At 30.5% G+C, this 18,288-nt stretch overlaps 5 protein-coding genes across 8 annotated transcripts in view; 3 read left to right on the top strand and 2 right to left on the bottom strand.

Annotated features, from left to right (window-relative positions):
* Jupiter (microtubule-associated protein Jupiter) overlaps positions 1–2,700 on the bottom strand; it is a 29,266-nt gene extending 26,566 nt beyond the window's left edge. The window contains exons 1-2 of the mRNA XM_083087120.1: positions 2,601–2,700; positions 1,181–1,548 (exon numbers count right to left, since the gene is read on the bottom strand). Of these exons, the coding sequence (XP_082943246.1) occupies positions 1,181–1,221 (41 nt within the window). The 5' untranslated portion in view covers positions 1,222–1,548; positions 2,601–2,700. The remainder of the gene's footprint in view (positions 1–1,180; positions 1,549–2,600) is intronic.
* Positions 2,701–3,352: 652 nt separating this feature from the next.
* Positions 3,353–5,355, top strand: Aph-1 (gamma-secretase subunit Aph-1). 3 transcript variants are annotated; one of them, XM_083087115.1, is made up of 4 exons: positions 3,353–3,489; positions 3,559–3,637; positions 3,713–3,971; positions 4,085–5,355. In XM_083087115.1, exons 3-4 carry the CDS (start codon positions 3,739–3,741, stop codon positions 4,566–4,568), a joined length of 717 nt encoding a protein of 238 aa, XP_082943241.1. In that variant the 5' UTR covers positions 3,353–3,489; positions 3,559–3,637; positions 3,713–3,738; the 3' UTR covers positions 4,569–5,355. The 3 variants fall into 3 exon arrangements, with proteins under 3 accessions (XP_082943241.1, XP_082943240.1, XP_082943242.1); XM_083087114.1 differs by having other exon boundaries at positions 3,559–3,971; XM_083087116.1 differs by lacking the exon at positions 3,353–3,489 and having other exon boundaries at positions 3,496–3,637.
* Positions 5,356–5,741: 386 nt separating this feature from the next.
* On the top strand, positions 5,742–8,628 carry Med17 (mediator complex subunit 17). The gene is made up of 8 exons (XM_083087109.1): positions 5,742–5,962; positions 6,141–6,320; positions 6,422–6,738; positions 6,804–7,016; positions 7,126–7,331; positions 7,446–8,018; positions 8,137–8,285; positions 8,366–8,628. The coding sequence occupies exons 1-8, from the start codon at positions 5,802–5,804 to the stop codon at positions 8,574–8,576; spliced, it is 2,010 nt and encodes a 669-aa protein (XP_082943235.1). The 5' UTR covers positions 5,742–5,801; the 3' UTR covers positions 8,577–8,628.
* Positions 8,629–9,163: 535 nt separating this feature from the next.
* Positions 9,164–11,918, top strand: Uba3 (Ubiquitin-like activating enzyme 3). Of its 2 annotated transcripts, none has more exons than XM_083087110.1 (5): positions 9,164–9,306; positions 9,427–9,810; positions 10,024–10,384; positions 10,480–10,809; positions 11,021–11,918. In XM_083087110.1, exons 2-5 carry the CDS (start codon positions 9,563–9,565, stop codon positions 11,405–11,407), a joined length of 1,326 nt encoding a protein of 441 aa, XP_082943236.1. In that variant the 5' UTR covers positions 9,164–9,306; positions 9,427–9,562; the 3' UTR covers positions 11,408–11,918. The 2 variants fall into 2 exon arrangements, with proteins under 2 accessions (XP_082943236.1, XP_082943237.1); XM_083087111.1 differs by lacking the exon at positions 9,164–9,306 and adding an exon at positions 9,312–9,329.
* Positions 11,919–13,243: 1,325 nt separating this feature from the next.
* Positions 13,244–17,654, bottom strand: LOC145964406 (proliferation-associated protein 2G4). The gene is made up of 7 exons (XM_083087113.1): positions 17,495–17,654; positions 16,434–16,668; positions 16,112–16,274; positions 15,831–16,010; positions 15,329–15,577; positions 14,774–14,920; positions 13,244–14,693 (listed from the first exon to the last, which is right to left on the bottom strand). The coding sequence occupies exons 1-7, from the start codon at positions 17,577–17,579 to the stop codon at positions 14,592–14,594; spliced, it is 1,161 nt and encodes a 386-aa protein (XP_082943239.1). The 5' UTR covers positions 17,580–17,654; the 3' UTR covers positions 13,244–14,591.
* Positions 17,655–18,288: the final 634 nt, after the last annotated feature.

Genomic DNA, 18,288 nt, shown 5'->3' with positions numbered 1-18,288 from the left:
TTCTTATATATCATTAAAAAATTTACCTCAGATTTCGAGAGAATAAGATCTTGGATATTGAAATATGATTGTAAATATGTAAAAAAAATCGTAATGGTTAAATTAAATCTAATGAGAAACTTCAAATAAGTACAATATGCAATGCATCTATCAAATATGTAATGTTAGTCGAAATTTATACATTATAAGTAATTAATAAGCATATACATAATTTTCACGTGCTTGGAATCGCGAAATTATTATAGTTCAAAATATAATGCATCCCCAAGCTCATTAGCGCATTTATTTAAAAAGTTGAAGAAAAAAATATAATTATAATTGTAATAATAATATTGTAATAATATAAATTGTAATAAAATATAGTATATAATATAATATAAATTGTAAAAATATAGATATAATTTAGAAATTCAGGGCCGTAGCAATATGTCGTTCATTATTTCCTGGTACATCACTGAGAAACAGATACCCGTTTTTGCATTCGTGCATACCTACCCTTCCTCATGTTACTCACGTGCATCTAGCATGTGTGGAAGGGGATTTTACGCGCTATTTCGAAATTCGAGACCCGGTGTATAATATACATTTCATTTAATTAATTATAATCTCGTTTATTCCTCGCCTTGAAATATCGCACAAGATACTGTCTCATGAAAGAAATTTAATTCTTTCATTTAAAAAAAAATATCACCGAATAAATGTCGAAGCAAACATCGACCCTCGGGTCGTTGACCCGATATTTCGGGGCTGACAGTTCGTTCGATCTGATGAGTCACGCTTCTTAAAGCGCCTGATTTCAGGAAACACTTTTTGCTACACTTTTCCGTTAACCCCTCTCTTTAAATCTAGATATAACGCGTAACAACTGCTCAATGTTTTTCAAAATGTTATTAAATCCTTATCTAAAAATCACTTTATGATTAGTAAAAAGCTCTCAGGTATTTCTGAAATAATATTTTTCAAGAACGAATTCGACTCAAATAAAATGCCAGACACAAAATCTTACACGTGTCTATCCGTATATTACACCAAGTCGTCAAACCGATCGTGGATCTCAATAAGGAGAAAGTCAAAGCTATCGGATCATCGAACAATTGTTAAGAGAAAGAGAGAAAATCGACGGACAACCGTAAAAGTTGGCACGCGAGTGTACGCATTCATGCGAGCAAAAAAAACTCACCTGGTCTGGAATTTTTGCGTATCGTCTTGGCCGGCCCACATTATTCTTCTTCCGAATAATTACTGTTTGTGCTTGATAACCTTGAAGTACCAGAGCGAAGAGCTATTACCTCGATAAGAGTGCACGCACACACGAAAGTCGTAGGGACACGCGCGAGCGCGAATGACGCAGGTCAAACTGAATCATGCACGATGCACTCTCGCGTTTCTTCCGTTCGCAGTTTCGCGTGAGCGCGAGGCAGCGAGAATGTGAAGAGAGAGACGGAAGGAGAGAAAGAGAGAGAGAGGCGAAAAGCAAGAGCGCGCTAATTGAGGCCCCGCAGAAAGACGGTAGATTTTATGCACACGGCGAGTGCAAAGTCACTGCAGCTGAAAAAGAAAAAATTCGACATGATAAAGGAGATCTAGGCAAAATGTGACGAAGACGCTTACTAATAGAAAATGAAGACTTAATTTTTTTAATAAGCTGTTAACTTTTTTGTACATAAATTAATATTATTTTTGGATACTTTTTCTCGTATATATTATGTATATATATTTCTTTTTTTTATTATATACTTTCTTAATTCTGCATATATATTATTAAAAGTGTAATTGTATTTTTTAAATTTTGACAAATAATAAGATATGTAGAAAAGAGTAACTTTCGGAAAGATTATTCTAAATCAAAATTATAATATAATTTTTTGTTTAATATCTTCATATTTCATTTTATTAAATTTTTATCTTTATTTATTAAATATTGTACAACTTATTGTTTCACAATTACATATTATTTTACGTTGTAATATTTATATTAATATATTATATAAACGTAAGTTTTTTAATATATATTGTTTTTTTTATTTTTTACATAAATAAATTTAATAATTATATTTATTTAGAAAGAAGGTGTTTTAAGGGATTGTGTTATTAGTCTGTAATTTAGTTTTTCTAGAAACTTCTTACAGACTGCCATGAACAAGAAGACTTAATCACTTTCAATTATACGCGTTTTAAAATATAAAATTATATATTATTCAATTTTTTGTCTTTTTATATGTAATTTAATGTTTTCAGTTAAAATATTAAATATTTATTTTTTACTATAAAATTTACATTATTAATATCATAATTTAATTCAGTATTAAATATTTGATATAATAATTTATAATTAAATCTTAAGTAATCCCTTAAATAATTATAGTATATAGTATATCTATAATTGTTGTAATTTATTATAATACTAATAAAGGATTTTTGTAATTTTCCTCATCTTAGTAACAAATGTCAATATTTGCATATTTTTTCGACTGCAGACGCAATAAATTATAATAGATCCGTTTATCATAATATATAAAATTTAACATTATTCATTTGATAGAAATCTCCTCCTCTTACCACTATATTTCTATCTTCTTACTATATTTAATATTTCCTACCTTTTCCTGTGAGGAATAGCAATCTTTATTGTAGCGAAATATGTACGTGACTGAAAAATAATGTCTTGCACTTGCGCTGTCACGCATGCGCGCGTTTGTTCCTTCAATTCACTGGGTGGCCGATTGTCCACGTCGCAAATTGGCCAATTCAAAATAGGATTCTCTGATTGGTCAATCCTTGCTGGCTACCCTAGGCACAGGTCGATATAATTGGCTGTGGTCAATCGTCACGTGATCAAACTCTCCCCAATTCATTGGCCGCATTCAGCGGACTCAACCGTTAAGTAGCAATCGAACGTGATTGGTTTCTACTTTCAGTTCCGACCCAATCAACGTCAAATTACATCGGAAAATCTAGTAATGTTGCCCAATTGTTGAGTCCGCTGAATGCGGCCATTGATTCCGAACAATTGACGCATACCACAGATGTCTCTACTGTAGAAAAGTTCCCATCTATGTATTTTATCATATTTATGGGCAATAACCCGGTTGCGAATTGCAGGGACAAATCTCTACGGACAAGATTTTTGTGCGCATGCGCGGAAAACATCATCGAACACAATTGTCCAGAGTCCCTAATAGAGACTATACATTTAAGATTTAAATGTAACCAATCAGGATAAAGAAACTAGTTCTCTTTATTCTGATTAGTCAAAATTCCAATCTTTAATCTTCAATGCGTAGTCTGATTGGCTGACTTGTTAGTATTTTTTATTAGGTTTACCGCACAAGGTGTTCCGAGATATACACGATGACGTCTACTAGTGCTTATGTTCTTACGCATGCGCGAAACTTGTCTCTTCAACTCGCAATATTGCAGCAACTAGGGCTATTTTCGAACATATTCAATACATGGCATGTACGAACCAATTTCGTTATCACAAAGAGAGTGAGTGATTTTAACATGCATAAATTTTTATATAGTTTTTAAAATAAATTAATATAATTATTTGTTAAGCTCGAGACTGCGCATCTTATCGGGAAAATAAATGCCGATAAAAGGGAATATTCCAGCCGTACAAAGGCTTCTTAGAATTGTAAGCATTTGCCAATACATTTGACGAGAAATTAACGAGAGAAAGAGATCAGTAACAGAAGTATTCACAACTCAGCGTCGTGACTATAAAAGAAAAGAAAAATGACTGTTATGGACTTCTTTGGTTGCGCCTTCTTGGCTTTTGGCCCGCCACTCGCAATGTTTACATTTACCATTGCTGCTGAACCCATCAGGATAATTATACTGATCGCCAGCGCCTTTTTCTGGCTTATTTCGTTGCTCCTGTCATCTGTACTTTGGTACGCTGTTGTTCCTCTACAGGAGAACCTAGCATTTGGACTGGTGTTTTCCGTATTGTTCCAGGAGAGCTTCAGGTGATTTTTACATTCTGATGTCTGAGTTGATTCAGTTGTGTATTTAAGAATTATATATATTTTAAATGTGTGTATGCATTTATAGGATTTATCATTGTTTTATATTTTTAAAGGTACCTGCTTTACTGGGTACTGCGTAAGGCTGAGAGAGGCTTGGAGAAAGTTACAACAACGCATGTGGCAGATAGCAGACACATATTTGCTTATGTGTGTGGTTTAGGTTTTGGCTTCATGAGTGGTGCCTTTGCTTTAGTTAATGTCCTGGCTGATGCAGTCGGCCCTGGCACTATGGGACTCTGGCAAGGCACTGAGTACTTCTTCATCATATCAGCTGCCACCACACTGTGCTTCATTTTACTACATACATTCTGGGGTGTCATCTTTTTTTCTGCACTGGACAAAAAAAATTGGGTACACATTATCTGGGTAGTTGGAACGCATCTGTTTGTCTCGTGTATGACCTTGCTCAATCGTTATCAGGCATATGCAGCCAGTCTTTTATCCGCGTACATAGTATTAGTGATAACAACTGCACTTGCGTTCAAAATTGCAGGTGGGTGGATACAAACTTCAATTCTCCATTTCCAAAGAAATTGAGAGTTTATAAAAGTTACTTAATAATATATGATTGACTAATAATTCCATCTTTGAGCATTGTAATAAAAAACATTTTCTCCATTTACGTGCTAGTCTTATAAGAAAATTGTTCTTTGCTTCATTATATGATATACGTAAAAATGCGTTTAAAAAATAAGCATACTTTTTACAAATTATTAAGCCTATACGAAACATTGTAGATATGGAATATTGTTGGTAAATATTGTAAGTGAATGATGAATTTTGTAGTGGTGCTAACAGTTTGAGGATATGTCAAAAAATGTATCGACGCGAAATTTTCTTTCTAAAGATCTACATTATTCGCATAATAATAGTATCGCTTGCGTTCATGCAATTGGCTATTTGCGATTAATGTAGAGTGACCTTTTAAAGGTTTCAACAGTGAACTTTTTTGTTATACTATTGGTCCATCCCTTAATCTATCAAAAAGTTTTAGACAGAAACAGCATTTGCATCTGAAGCATGACATTGAAGTGTACATTTTTTCTCGTGTGTCTAAAGAGAAAAAAAAGGATTTAATTATATATGTAATTACATGCATCTGTATGTGTGTGGTGTGTGTGTGTGTGGTGTGCGCGTGCGCGTGCGCGCACGTGTATGTCACATTAATAATATTTAATTACATTAAATAAGATATATATTTGTGCATAAATTCACATCTCTTAAAAATTGAATTCCTTGACTAGATTAAATGAAGAAACGAAGAAATTAAAGTCCAAGAGAAAAATTGTCTATTTATGTATATAAATAAAAAAAAAGCCACTGATGATTAAGATAATTACTATGACCTATATATCTCTTGAAATTTAATTCATTTAATTTTAACTTATCACATTTTGCAACAGTTTATTATCCAGTTCATTATATTTCATATGACAATAAAAATAATTTTTGTACAAAATATATTGTGCATATTATTACCTCTTTTAAAATATTTGCAAGATATTTTTATACATATAATAATTTATGTATAATAATTATTACAATAATCATTTTATATTGTAAATAAATTTATATAACATATGTTTGAATATAAATTTATATAACATATATATTTTATATATTTATGTACATATATATATTTATATAAATACAAATGTGTGCCATCAAAACACATGCGCAGAAAGACGTACTTTATATACTACATATCCGTATATAAAATGAAATTTGAGATTTTTGGAAAGTTAGCAATCTAGCAATATATAGGTGTCTATGGTCGGAGTACATTCGGGTGGGGAATCAGAACGTATCCCTTCTCCTTTCATCGGGCATACGAAAACAATAATGGCGTATTCCGTGAACATTTCTGTAGAGGCGCCGATTGAGAACCAGATACAGGAAATCAGTTATGATGGCCAAGAAATTTATCAAGCGTATGTAACAGTTTTGGAAATAATAGAGAGCATGTTAAACATTGTTCGATTAATGCAATTTTAATCGGATATTAAGTGTGCATTATAAATATATTTCGTAATTAACCTCTGTTTGATTGAAAAATTGGATACAATTATTAGATGACATTATATATTAGATTTATTAATTATGCCACAGGCCCCTCACATTGTCGGAGAACTTGGCGAAAATTGCTCAAAAAATTGACTTCAATAAGACAAATGGTGAGGAGATAAAGAAGGAACAATTAGAAGGTGAAAAAGGCGATGAGGATATGAAAGATTCTACTTCATTTCAATCTTCTTTATGGCCTTGGGATAGTGTTAGAAATAAATTAAGGTTTGTTATATTTTGTTTGTATCTTGGATTCTTCCAATTTGATAATTAGATACATAATAATTTGTTGTATCTAAGAATTGAATTTAACTTTTTTTTTATAGGAATGCCTTGACGGAAGTTTGTGTATTGGCTGATGTACTTGCAATAGCAAAAGAAAAAAATTATATGGTATTAGATCCAGTACCTCAAGAACCAGTTGAAGTAAAACCTATGATACAAGTATATGCTAGGAAAAAGGCATTGGCAGGAGCATCTGCAGTCCTCATGCTGGGTGCTGAAAGACTGCGAAATTGTCAAGCTGAATTAGCTAGAACAAAATCCACTCCTGACTTTCATATTGAATTATTAAGATTACGACAAAATTGGCGTTTGAAGAAAGTGTCAAACTCTATTATTGGTGATCTTAGTTATCGAACTGGTCAGTATCTATTTTTTGTAATTTTAATATTTGTTTTAAAAACTTATGCTATATTTATATTCTAGCTGGCTCAAAATATACACAAATGGGCATGTTTGAGGTCACCAAAGCTGAAGAAGAAGAGAAAAATAGTAATAGTCCGCCAGCATCCCCTAATGCTGGTAATAATATGTCAGGGCAATCTCATATTTCTTCAAATTCAAAAATGTCTGCCTTACGTGTGACCATACCTAGCGAATTGCAAGGTGTTGCTTATATTGAAGTATTATGTCAGAAAGGTAATGTGACTGAAAGAAGAAAAAGATTCGTCTAAAGATATATTATATCAGTTATACAATGTATATAATATACATGTTGCAAAAAATGAGCATGTATAAATTTCTTTAGATCAAGAAGATTTATGCAATGCGAATATAAGTTTGCTTAACAGCAATACTAATAATTCAAATGCCGATATGCATTGGCAACAAAAATTAGAGGCTGCACAAAACGTTCTATTTTGCAAAGAACTATTTAGTCAATTGGCACGGGAAGCCGTGCATTTACGCGCGCCTATACCTCACATGGTTGTTGGAAACCAGATAATGGCCACAGTATGTATTTTACAATTAAAAATAGAGAATTTCTATAAATCTTATGCTATATTTTTAATTTAAATCAAATGATAGTGATATATATTTAATAAAGCATTTCATTTATTATATTAGGTACTTCCCGGAATTCAATTAATAATTGGTCTATGCCACAGTACAGGGAGCGATAAGAAACCTGTTGCTCCACCACCGCATAAAACGGATCACGATCATGTGTTGGAACACTCTTTACATCAACTATTGCGTGAAGTACATTATAAAAATAGCCAACATCCATTTCCTCATCCTGCCTCAGGTCCACTTGGACCTAGTAAACGCAGATATTTAGCTGGCCCTACTGCTGCCGACAAATACGAGCTTTTAGAAATGACGAAAAGTCAAACGTTACTAGAACAGATTATTCAACAGGCACAACATTTTTTCATGCGTTTGCGCACGGAATATGTATTAGATACGATAGCGAAAGAAGTGAAAGATCCTCTTATTGTTTCACACTGGAACGCATTAAATTCACCGACACAATCCTGTGTAAAAATTAATATTTTGACTCATGGATATGATAGCGTATGTCGGACGACAATGATCGTTCATGTCGGTGAAAAATCATTGAAGTGCGTATGTCGCGATGGTAGAGTCATGCATATGAGTTATGAACCCCAAGAGCTGAGGGATCTAATTTTTTGCCAGGTTAATCCTCTTTACTTTTTTTATTAAAAATGACATAAGATATAAGAGTATAAAACTTTTAAATTTTATAATTTTTTTTTAATTGATAAAATAATATCAAAATTTTTTTTATATATAGATTTATCAACATCAAATAAACGCAGTGCAAGCTCTGGCAAAATGCATGGGCTGGCAGTTTTTAGCAAACAGCTCACATCTTGGTCTAGGTTCAGTAGAACCTCTCGGAAATGCTAGTAGTTGTATTTTAGCTTCGCCAATCGGTGACAGGTATTTTATTATATACTTCAATTTAATGTAAACATTTTTCTGGTAATATGTTATTTGTGATTACATAATTATATTTACAGGATGATAGCTGTACGATGCGAACCACAAATGGGGGTGCAAGTTGCCATTGCTCATTCTCCCCGAAAGGATTTCTTTCCTGGCCAACTTGTTCGAGAAAGAAAATGGGAAAATCTGGGAGGATCCTTTAAGGAAGTCAGATGGGACAAGATGGAAGGGAAAAATTTCCTCAATAAAATGGAATTACTAATGTCTTCTTTAATGAGCTCTTAAGTGTTGCAAATCACAGTGAAACTTCTATATATTTTCTTTTGTGGAACTTTAAGGATTTTTTATATTTTCCCTTCAATTTCCACTAATTTCTACTCGCATATTTTGATCTTAGAATACATAGAATAAAAAGTTGTTACATACAAATAAGAAAGAATCGTATAAATAAGAATGCACTTTCCTCTATGTTTCTATAAAAATAATAATCTGAGAGAATCATGAGCAGTAATTATAGATAAGTGAAACAAACCGAGAATTGATTTTTATAGCTGTAATATTTGATCAAAATCTAGCTAATAAATCTAACTATATAATTTCTAGCTAAAAACAAAATAAAACCAGATTCTTTTCAAGAAATTTTACTATTTTTTTATACATATATTTTAAACTTAGCTATCTGTTATTATACTTGTATAAAACTTGAAATATATTTTTAACCAAAATAATAACTTTTTACAAAAATTGCTTCAAAATATATGTGTAAGTTAATGACAAAAGATTATTAAAATCGTAAAAGTAATTAAATATTTGAAATTTTTATGAAAATAGAGTCTGCCAAAGTAAAGGTTCACTAAGCATTAATGGAGAGTCTCTCTCTATTAACTCTTAAGTCTATGGTAGATAGTTTTTCGAAATTGAAGACTTCTATGTATTTTATATATTATGACATAAGTCTATGGATTTTTGCTCCTAAAGGAATTCAATCGGCCATAAAAGCGAAGAAATGTTCTATGTATGTATGTATAATGTACATATGTATGTGTTCCTATATATATTTATAATTGTATAATTATCTATAATTGATATAATAACAGATATTATAAAATGCAATACATATATATATTTTTTAAAGGAGTAAAACCGAACAGAAGAAAAAAACCCAGACAAGAAAGGAGTCAGAGGAGACGTGTTCCAACATTTAAGTGACACTTGGTTCATTAACCCCAAATTTATATTGTTATCCGAATTGGATTATTTATCTTGTGACAATGGGTTCTGATTATACGCACAGACGATGGAGCAATTTGCGTAAAGTATTGGAGAGATCTGGTCCATTTTGCCGGCCGGATTTTGAGCCGTCTTCCGAAAATCTGCAGATGCTCCTAGAGCGCTGCAAAGTGCTCGTGGTAGGTGCTGGTGGTTTAGGATGCGAGCTATTAAAAAATTTGGCCCTTATGGGATTTAGACATATCCATGTGATTGATATGGATACTATCGAATTGTCTAACCTCAACAGGTAAGAAAGGTTATGCTACAAAAAATATCTCAGATTTTATTCATGAAAATACAATATTTTATTATACTTCTTTTCTCAGTGTTTTTTTTTTACGTTTTTATTCTATAAAAGATATGTTGATATAATCCGTAAAATAAAATAAAATATTATTTATTTATAATATTTTTCATTTTAAAAAGTTCATTAAAAAAAAATGATTTATATATTACGCAGACAATTCTTATTTCGTCATAAAGATATTGGATCTTACAAGGCGGAGGTAGCTGCGAAATTTATTAATGCTAGAGTACCTGGTTGCAATGTAATTGCACATAATTGTGAGATACAAGCTAAAGATACAGCATTTTATCAACAATTTCACATAATAATCTGTGGATTAGACTCAATTGTTGCAAGAAGATGGCTTAATGGTATGCTAATATCTTTGCTTGTCTATGAAAATGGTACATTGGAGCAAGGTAGTGTCATACCATTGATAGATGGTGGAACTGAAGGATTTAAGGGAAACGCTCGAGTTATATTGCCTGGTATGAATCCATGTATTGAATGTACCTTAGATCTCTATCCTCCACAGGTGAATATAATCTTCCTTATTTAATTTCGAGATTTAATATTATTAACAATGGATTTTTTGTTTATATTAAAAACATTTGTTTGTGCTTTGCATAGGTCACATATCCTTTATGTACAATAGCCAACACTCCACGTTTACCAGAGCATTGTGTAGAATATGTAAAGGTAATTCAATGGCCAAAAGAGAATCCATTCGATTGCGCGATTGATGGAGACGATCCCCAGCATATAAATTGGATTTACGAAAAGTCAAACGAAAGAGCGACACAGTTTGGCATACAAGGTTTAACATACAGACTTGTACAAGGTATCATCAAGAATATCATACCAGCTGTGGCATCGACCAACGCCGTTATCGCCGCTATCTGTGCAACAGAGGCCTTTAAACTTGCAACCAGTTGTAGCGCATCTTTAAATAATTATATGGTAATTATATATATAATAAGACTCAACACATAATTTGGTATAGGTAAAAACTTATTAATTTGGTTTACAGTTACTAATTTAGTAACAAAATCATTTTTTATGCCTCAAATACAATACAAATCGTGTTATAATTCGATATCGATAAACGATATCGATAACGATTTCAATGAGATAATAAAAAGTGATAAATATTCATATCTTACTTATGAAGGTACTCAACAATTTGGACGGAGTTTATACATATACTTATGAAGCAGAGAAAAAACAAAATTGTCTGGCATGTAGTCAGGTACCGCGAGAGATTGAGATCAAAGATTCAAAATACAAACTGCAAGATTTGATAGAACTTCTTTGCGAACGGCCAGATTTGCAAATGAAAAGTCCCGGTCTTACAGCGATTATAAACGGTAGAAATAAAACTCTTTATATACAAACGGTATCTAGTATTGAGCAAAAGACTCGCGAGAATCTGTCGAAAACTCTGATCGAGTTGGGTTTAAAAGATGATAGTGAAATAAACATTGCTGATATTACAACTCCCAATACGGTTACTCTAAAATTAAAATTTTCACATAATGATAGTATAATTCGACAGTAACTATGCCGAAAATTTCACTTTTAAATATTGCACCTCTCTTCTCACTATATGTATTTATTATTTGAATTAATTTTATATTAAAGCAGACTAAAAAATATAAAGATGTAAGAAAATATAACAATAAAGTAAAAAATTGCTTAAAAAGACTATTACACATGAAAAAGTTTTAATAACTGTAATAATTGTAAGCAAACCGATCAATCACAAACATGCTACATTCTTACTATATTGTAAGATTGTTTGCTTAAGATTGATCGATTTGCTTACCGCCTTACCGTTACGAACGTTTTTTCACATGTAATGGCCTTTATACGCGCTCACACATTATTCATTATATATATGTTTATACAAGAAATATATCATCTTGTCATATTTGATATTAAGATTGTTGATAAGCTTCAATTGTATGTAATTTATTGTATATATAGCAACATTATTTGTTAATCACTATTAGTGGTTTTTTTGTAATTTTTAAATAATAATGAAATAAAATATATGGTAAAAAAGTTGATCGGTAGTAGTAATCAATCTATAAACAAATATAGAAATATATTTAAAATGTTTGAATAAAAACATGATTATAAACATTATTTTATATTGCTATAATTACATTTTCATTTTGATCAGAGATTACATAAGAAATATCATTTTGTCACATAAGATATCAAAAATGTTTGTGAGCTTTAATTGTATATAATTTATTGTACAGCAATTTTATTATTTGTTAATCACATTATTATTTTTTTGTAGTTCTCAAATAATTAAAAGTAAAAAAATTGATTGATAATAATAGTCTCAATCTATAAATAAATGTAGAAATATATATAGTATTTGAAGAAATATATATATATAGTATTTATGACAATCAAGATATGATTGTAAATATTATTCTATATTTCTGTAATTACATCTTCATTTTGATAAGAGATTATATATCGTAGCAAAATTATTAACAAATAATGATAATGATGAATATAAAATTCAGCTTGTACAATTATAAGTCTTTAGATTGAGATAATGTTCTTTTCCTTTTATCTTTCTACACAAATATAGTACTTTGTGTATTACATATTTAACTACATTCACAGAGAGAAATGGAGTAATATATAATGATTCATGAAATATATGCATGTGTCAAAATTTATACTTGTTAGCTTATTATCAAGCATTTTTATAACAATTTTTTTATTTCATATCATTACATTAAATTTTATATTGCATAAATTTTGTGCACAGCCTTCATTTGCATAATTTTTTATTTTTATTTTATCTCAAATATAAAGAGATCTTTTTTTAATTGCAATTTTTTAAAATTAATCTTTCCTTTTCATCCAATTTAATAATGTTAGAAAACTATAAAAATTCTACAAATGCCAAAAATTTTATAAATGCGATTCTAATTATGGAAAGATATTTAGGCAAATGATGGTTAGTGCACAATGATATTTTGTTATACAAGCACACTCTATAACATTCGACATATGCACAACTTGAGTAGAAAAAATATCTATAACAGATACATTATCCCTCTTATATAAAACTATTATTATACAATATTCATTTGCATTTGCGGCTTGTGATGAATCGGCAAGTCAATATTACTCCCCATTTTTTTGTAAAAATCTATTTTTTTTTATCTCGCTCAAATAAAGTCTCCTTTAATATCATATATATATTTCCAGTTTCTATCAATCTAATCAATTTAACCAACTTCTAACAATATGTACTGCACACACAATCTATAATCTGTGCAGAGTAGAAATGATTTATATAATTTATATAATAATTATTTTTTTTGTTGGTAGGGGGTATTTTCGCAACGAAACACTCGATGAATCATTGGCATTTCATTGTTTATGCGATGTCCCAGAATGGACATTTTTCAATTGTACAATTTGTAATTAAACTTTATTATAGTATAGTTCTCATAGCTGGACACAAAATAAAATTGGCTAAAGAACTAGTACTCAAATGAATCGTATTTTGTGCAAATATTCAGATGTTGCAATATATACTCGCTTATCCATAAAATTATGATATTTAAAATTTTTAAGTGTATATGTATACATATATGTGTGTATATTTTATATACAAGAGTGTTAATTAATTCGCGTTTACTAAATACATAATAATATTTCTTAATGAAAATAAATATAAAATCCTGAATCATTTTTTCCAATCCTTAATGTAAGGGAAATTTTTAAAATTCATCTAATCAAATATACAGAGCATTGTTTTTTAAACAAAGCCATACATAAACCATGTGCTCAGATGTCACATATACTATCAGCCGCATGATTCATAGATACATGTCTGTTTAGCGACGGCACCATGTGTGTGATTAAATATAACAATTTTCTTTTTGTTAAGCATCACAGAACAAAATTTTCGGCTTATTTTTCGTCAAGAATCAAAGATTCTTATTATGTACTTAATGAGCAATAATTAATTAACATCCTGTATATAAAATAAAGAGAAATGCATTCTATACAATTTTATAATTTTAATTACAATATAGGAAAGCGAAAATATTCCTCAATATATCTTGAGTTTATACGATTCACTTCTTTTAGCTTAACCAATCCAAGTGTTCCACAGAAAACTGTCACACAAGATTGTTACATATAAAATGTTAGTTCAAAGTTTGTAATGCATTACAATTGCAAGTAATCGTCATATGAATAATTAACACTCTATAAATAATAATAATACCATGGTCCACATTAAAAGATACTCTGGTATAACTTAAATGTTGAGAAATTGTCATACATAATGTATAATAAAGTTTGATTCTCGGCTAAACTTGATACTTTCGTCGAATGATGAAGTACATAGATAGAAAAGAAAGAAGGTAAATAGGTAATATGTATCAAATGGCAGAACTTAACACTTTTGTTGGATGGATGAAATACATAAGTAGGAAAATAAAGAAGAAGGAAGGAAAGTAAGCAGATAAGTCAGTAGGTGGATACATATCAGACGATTGCTGATGGCAAGAGCATAACAATGCAAGGCATTGATGCAACTTGCAATTTATCAATGCAATATTTAAACGAAGGTATGATTATATTGAGTGATTTGTGTTTAAAAAGTGTCCAGCCTTTTACTTAAATCACTAAATGAAAAATATTGAAATAGTGCATGATGTCATATAAGTCATGGTATGTGTTAGAAAATGACAGTGTTAGGCCTTAGCATCGACTTCCATTGCAACATCTACAGCTTTCTCAGCCTTCTTTTTCTTCTTTTTCGCCGATTTCGGATTTGCCGAAGAGTACAAAAGGTTCTGAAATTTTTAGTTATAATTAATATAACAATAATATAATTAGAAAGTTGTTACATATTTTCCTTATCATAATGTTCTACCTTCAATTCAGGATCGTCCACAACACAATCAGACTGATAGATATCGAGATCAAAGGGAATTCCTGTAATTTTATGAGGTCCATTAGGCATCAAAAGTACTGTAAATTTGAATTGTGCAGCATACTCATTTGGTTTTTCATATAGCACCTGCATTAAAAAAAATGATATTAGAGCTCTCCTCACACAATACTATTATAATTAACCATCAAACAGTGGACTATACATATAACAAACACACATAACAGAACGAAAAAATTTCAAGATTTCTCTTATCAAGAATAAATTTTATAATAGATATATCTTAATTTTGTATATAAATTCTTAAATATATTTTTTCTCTTTTCAAAAGAATATTTATACATGAAAATAAAAAAAAATATGTTCAAAATAAAAGTAATCGATCTCTCTATAAAGAGTATATATATGAAATATTTGTTTGATTATTGTATAAACTTTATAAAATGTTTTTTAGATATGAGTCATAAATAATCTGGCATTCATTAATGGCATCCACTAGTAGAGAATTGATAGATTAGTACATATATAAATTCTTACTTGGAATGGCTCAATCAACCTATGGTTTACACATTCAACAACAGCCATTTTCGCTTTCTTTTCGTCTTCAAAAGTGCGTAAATTGAATGGCATAAGACCATGCTTGTGGGAGACTTCCGAGTAGAACATACGAGACGCCTTCAATTTAAGCTGATATGTCTCCTCTGTCTTTTTGTATATTGTGACCCGAGTGTCCTGTTCCCTTCCTATCCCTTCACCTGTGCTAACTAATACATCCATTGCATATACCTGAAATTAAATACATAATAAATTAAAAAATTACTTAATATTTTAAACTTTTTCTTATATTTTTTTTTTAAATAAGATACAAAATAATAGCTTTTAGCTTATTTTGCAAGAACATAGATAATACAAATAATAAGGTTAATACATGTGCCATTGAGCACAATCATCAAGAGAGAATATTTTTTTATTTTACAAATAATTAATTTTCACTTTAATTATATATTTCAACTTAAATATTGTTTCAAGCAGTTTTTACCTCATGAGTTTCAAGTGTATACTTTTCATGTTCCTTCTTTTGTGCATCATTTGGATTTTGAATTATTGTTTTCTCCCCATCAATCTTAAATTGTTTTAATTGATGACTTAACATGCCTTCGATCGGTTTACATTTATAGGAATCACATATTTTTTCTACTGTGCCTGTTATTGTGTATGTCTGAAATATATAATATTAAAATATAATTTAATTTAACACATTTTAATTCTAAAACATATGAAAAAGTACATAATATAGTACATAAATATCTTCAATCTTACCTCTGTACCTGGTTTCAATAGCCTTAATGCAGCTTGAGAAGCAAAATGTGCAGCTAAAACTACATCTGCTTTTTTGCCTGTCACTTTCTTCTCTGGTGAAGAATTTATAACAATAGTGTGTGCCACTACAGCTATGAAACCATCGACATGTGCTCCTAGATCACTATAATCATATAATTTTATCAGTCTAGTTAAAAAATAAAATGTCAAGATTATTCAAACATTATTTGACATGTTTCAGGTGTTTCCAATAAAATATAATATTATTTGTACTATTAAATTTTGTAAAAATTTATAAAGCAAGTTTTTTAGAAATACTTACACTTTAACCATATCCTCATCTTTGAGAATAAGATCAGGTTCACTAGCAATGGGTGAAAAATGACAAATGCAATTATTGACTGATATGCAAGTTGGAAAAGCAATTCCCTTTTTGAGTTCTTTCTCTTTTTTAAAAACTTTGTTAGTTTCTTCTGTAAGTAGTTTGTCACCAAACTCACAAATTTCTCTCACAGAAGCTCCAGCAACGCATTTGTCTAAAACTTGCTTTAATATCCCTGCAAAATATATATACATAAAAATATATATACAAATATATATGCATATATTAATACAATATAATTATGAAAAAGTTACACATCAAAGTTATATATCAATAAAACTTTTTTTCTTGCAGAAGCTATTCTTTGTACTTATTTCAATTGTACGTAATGTAATTAAATTATCTCTATCATTTAATGAATATATTATAAAACCAATACATATTCCGAGATATTCACTGTCAGTAATGAAAATCTATAATATACATAATGTAAAATATAGATTTCGAATGCTGACAGAGAAAAATTCAGAACACAGTCATGGGATAGAATCTGTTAGTCATAATTCAAATAATATATGTAGACACATATATATATATATATATATACACACACACACAAGTATCCTAATTTTATGTAAACTCAAGATAATGAACAAATATATTTATACATTACATACTATTATCTTAGAAAGTAAACTCGCTATTAAGCCAAGAAGATAAATGTATTGCAATTATATATAACTTATTTAAGTGCAAGGTAATTAAAATTCGAGGACATACAGACGTATGACTCGCGGCCGAAATTATATGAATGATGAACGATCGGAAATAAAGAAAATCGGTTTGTTAAACGAGCGTGCATTTGATAGATCGAGAGAACGCTATTGGATCGGACATCGGAGATGCTTAGAGAGGACTTAAAGGTCTAGCACATGGCTGCGAAAGTAGCCCGGCATTGGCGCGCCGAATTCCATATGGCAACATCAAGGGGAAAACGCGCGTACGATGCGCATTTACGGTCGCAGGAATTTTGCATGAGCACCATAGAAGCGTTCCCTTACGGTTTACGATCTCGCCGGCCATTTTATACTTGGTGACAACCAAGTCCTCGGCGATGGTCTTCTCGCTTTCCTCTTTATCCGCCATGTCTTCAGCACTGTATTGTAATCACGTGACTCCAGCACAGACCACAGACCCTTCTCTCCTACAACTCCTCTCATGAATCGACACTATGGACGTGTAAGATATATAGATGGAGAAGATAAATTTCGCGCATGCGCAATAAAAAATGTGTTAGATAATTACGATAATTCTTTTTTAGATGTGCAATATCTGTTGCTTTTTGTACTAAATATATTAATTATTATTAAAATTATTAACTTATAATATTATTATTAGAAGTACTAAAATTTTCGCTCTTATTTCCTGCGCGTCCCTGGATTTCACTGCTCATTATGTTGCACATGCGCGAAAAGAAGCGTCAGACAACATGCTTCATTCATGTTTTGCTCAATAAGGATCATGTCAAACTCGTGGAAAAGGAGTAAAGGATATTAAATATATGTGTCTAAATGATTTTTGTTACATTTTTAATTTATAAAGTAATTTTAAAATTAAAAAAAATGCGTGACATAGGATATCTAACAATAAAGGCCATCACACACAAAATTGCATAGCTGCATATGCATAACATAAGACTATATGGACCAATGAGCATCGAGTATTATGTTATGTAAGTCAATATGGCGACTTAATACTCGATGCTCATTGGGTGATATGGTCTTATGCTATGCATGTGCAGCTATGCAATTTTGTGTGTGATGGCCTTAAAAGTGTTAAAAGTGTTAGAAGTGTT

This window comes from Camponotus vicinus, unplaced genomic scaffold (assembly GCF_025532165.1).
Source record: "Camponotus vicinus isolate PSW18456_S1 unplaced genomic scaffold, iyCamVici1.0 SCAF_13, whole genome shotgun sequence".
In the NCBI taxonomy this organism is placed as follows: Eukaryota; Metazoa; Arthropoda; class Insecta; order Hymenoptera; family Formicidae; genus Camponotus; species Camponotus vicinus.
The sequence above is the reverse complement of the archived record's forward strand: the minus strand, read 5'-3'. Positions and strand labels throughout refer to the sequence as shown.

Excerpts from the sequence above, each read along its gene's own strand:
- Aph-1 (XM_083087115.1), top strand. The coding sequence starts at position 3,739 with ATGACTGTTATGGACTTCTTTGGTTGCGCCTTCTTGGCTTTTGGCCCG. Across the intron at positions 3,972-4,084 it reads TTGTTCCAGGAGAGCTTCAG|GTACCTGCTTTACTGGGTAC; the intron begins GTGATTTTTACA and ends ATATTTTTAAAG.
- Med17 (XM_083087109.1), top strand. The coding sequence starts at position 5,802 with ATGGTCGGAGTACATTCGGGTGGGGAATCAGAACGTATCCCTTCTCCT. Across the intron at positions 7,017-7,125 it reads TGAAGTATTATGTCAGAAAG|ATCAAGAAGATTTATGCAAT; the intron begins GTAATGTGACTG and ends AAATTTCTTTAG. Across the intron at positions 7,332-7,445 it reads GAAACCAGATAATGGCCACA|GTACTTCCCGGAATTCAATT; the intron begins GTATGTATTTTA and ends TTATTATATTAG.
- Uba3 (XM_083087110.1), top strand. The coding sequence starts at position 9,563 with ATGGGTTCTGATTATACGCACAGACGATGGAGCAATTTGCGTAAAGTA. Across the intron at positions 10,385-10,479 it reads TAGATCTCTATCCTCCACAG|GTCACATATCCTTTATGTAC; the intron begins GTGAATATAATC and ends TGCTTTGCATAG. Across the intron at positions 10,810-11,020 it reads CATCTTTAAATAATTATATG|GTACTCAACAATTTGGACGG; the intron begins GTAATTATATAT and ends TTACTTATGAAG.
- LOC145964406 (XM_083087113.1), bottom strand. The coding sequence starts at position 17,579 with ATGGCGGATAAAGAGGAAAGCGAGAAGACCATCGCCGAGGACTTGGTT. Across the intron at positions 14,921-15,328 it reads GGTTGATTGAGCCATTCCAA|GTGCTATATGAAAAACCAAA; the intron begins GTAAGAATTTAT and ends TTTTTAATGCAG. Across the intron at positions 14,694-14,773 it reads TGGACGATCCTGAATTGAAG|AACCTTTTGTACTCTTCGGC; the intron begins GTAGAACATTAT and ends TAAAAATTTCAG.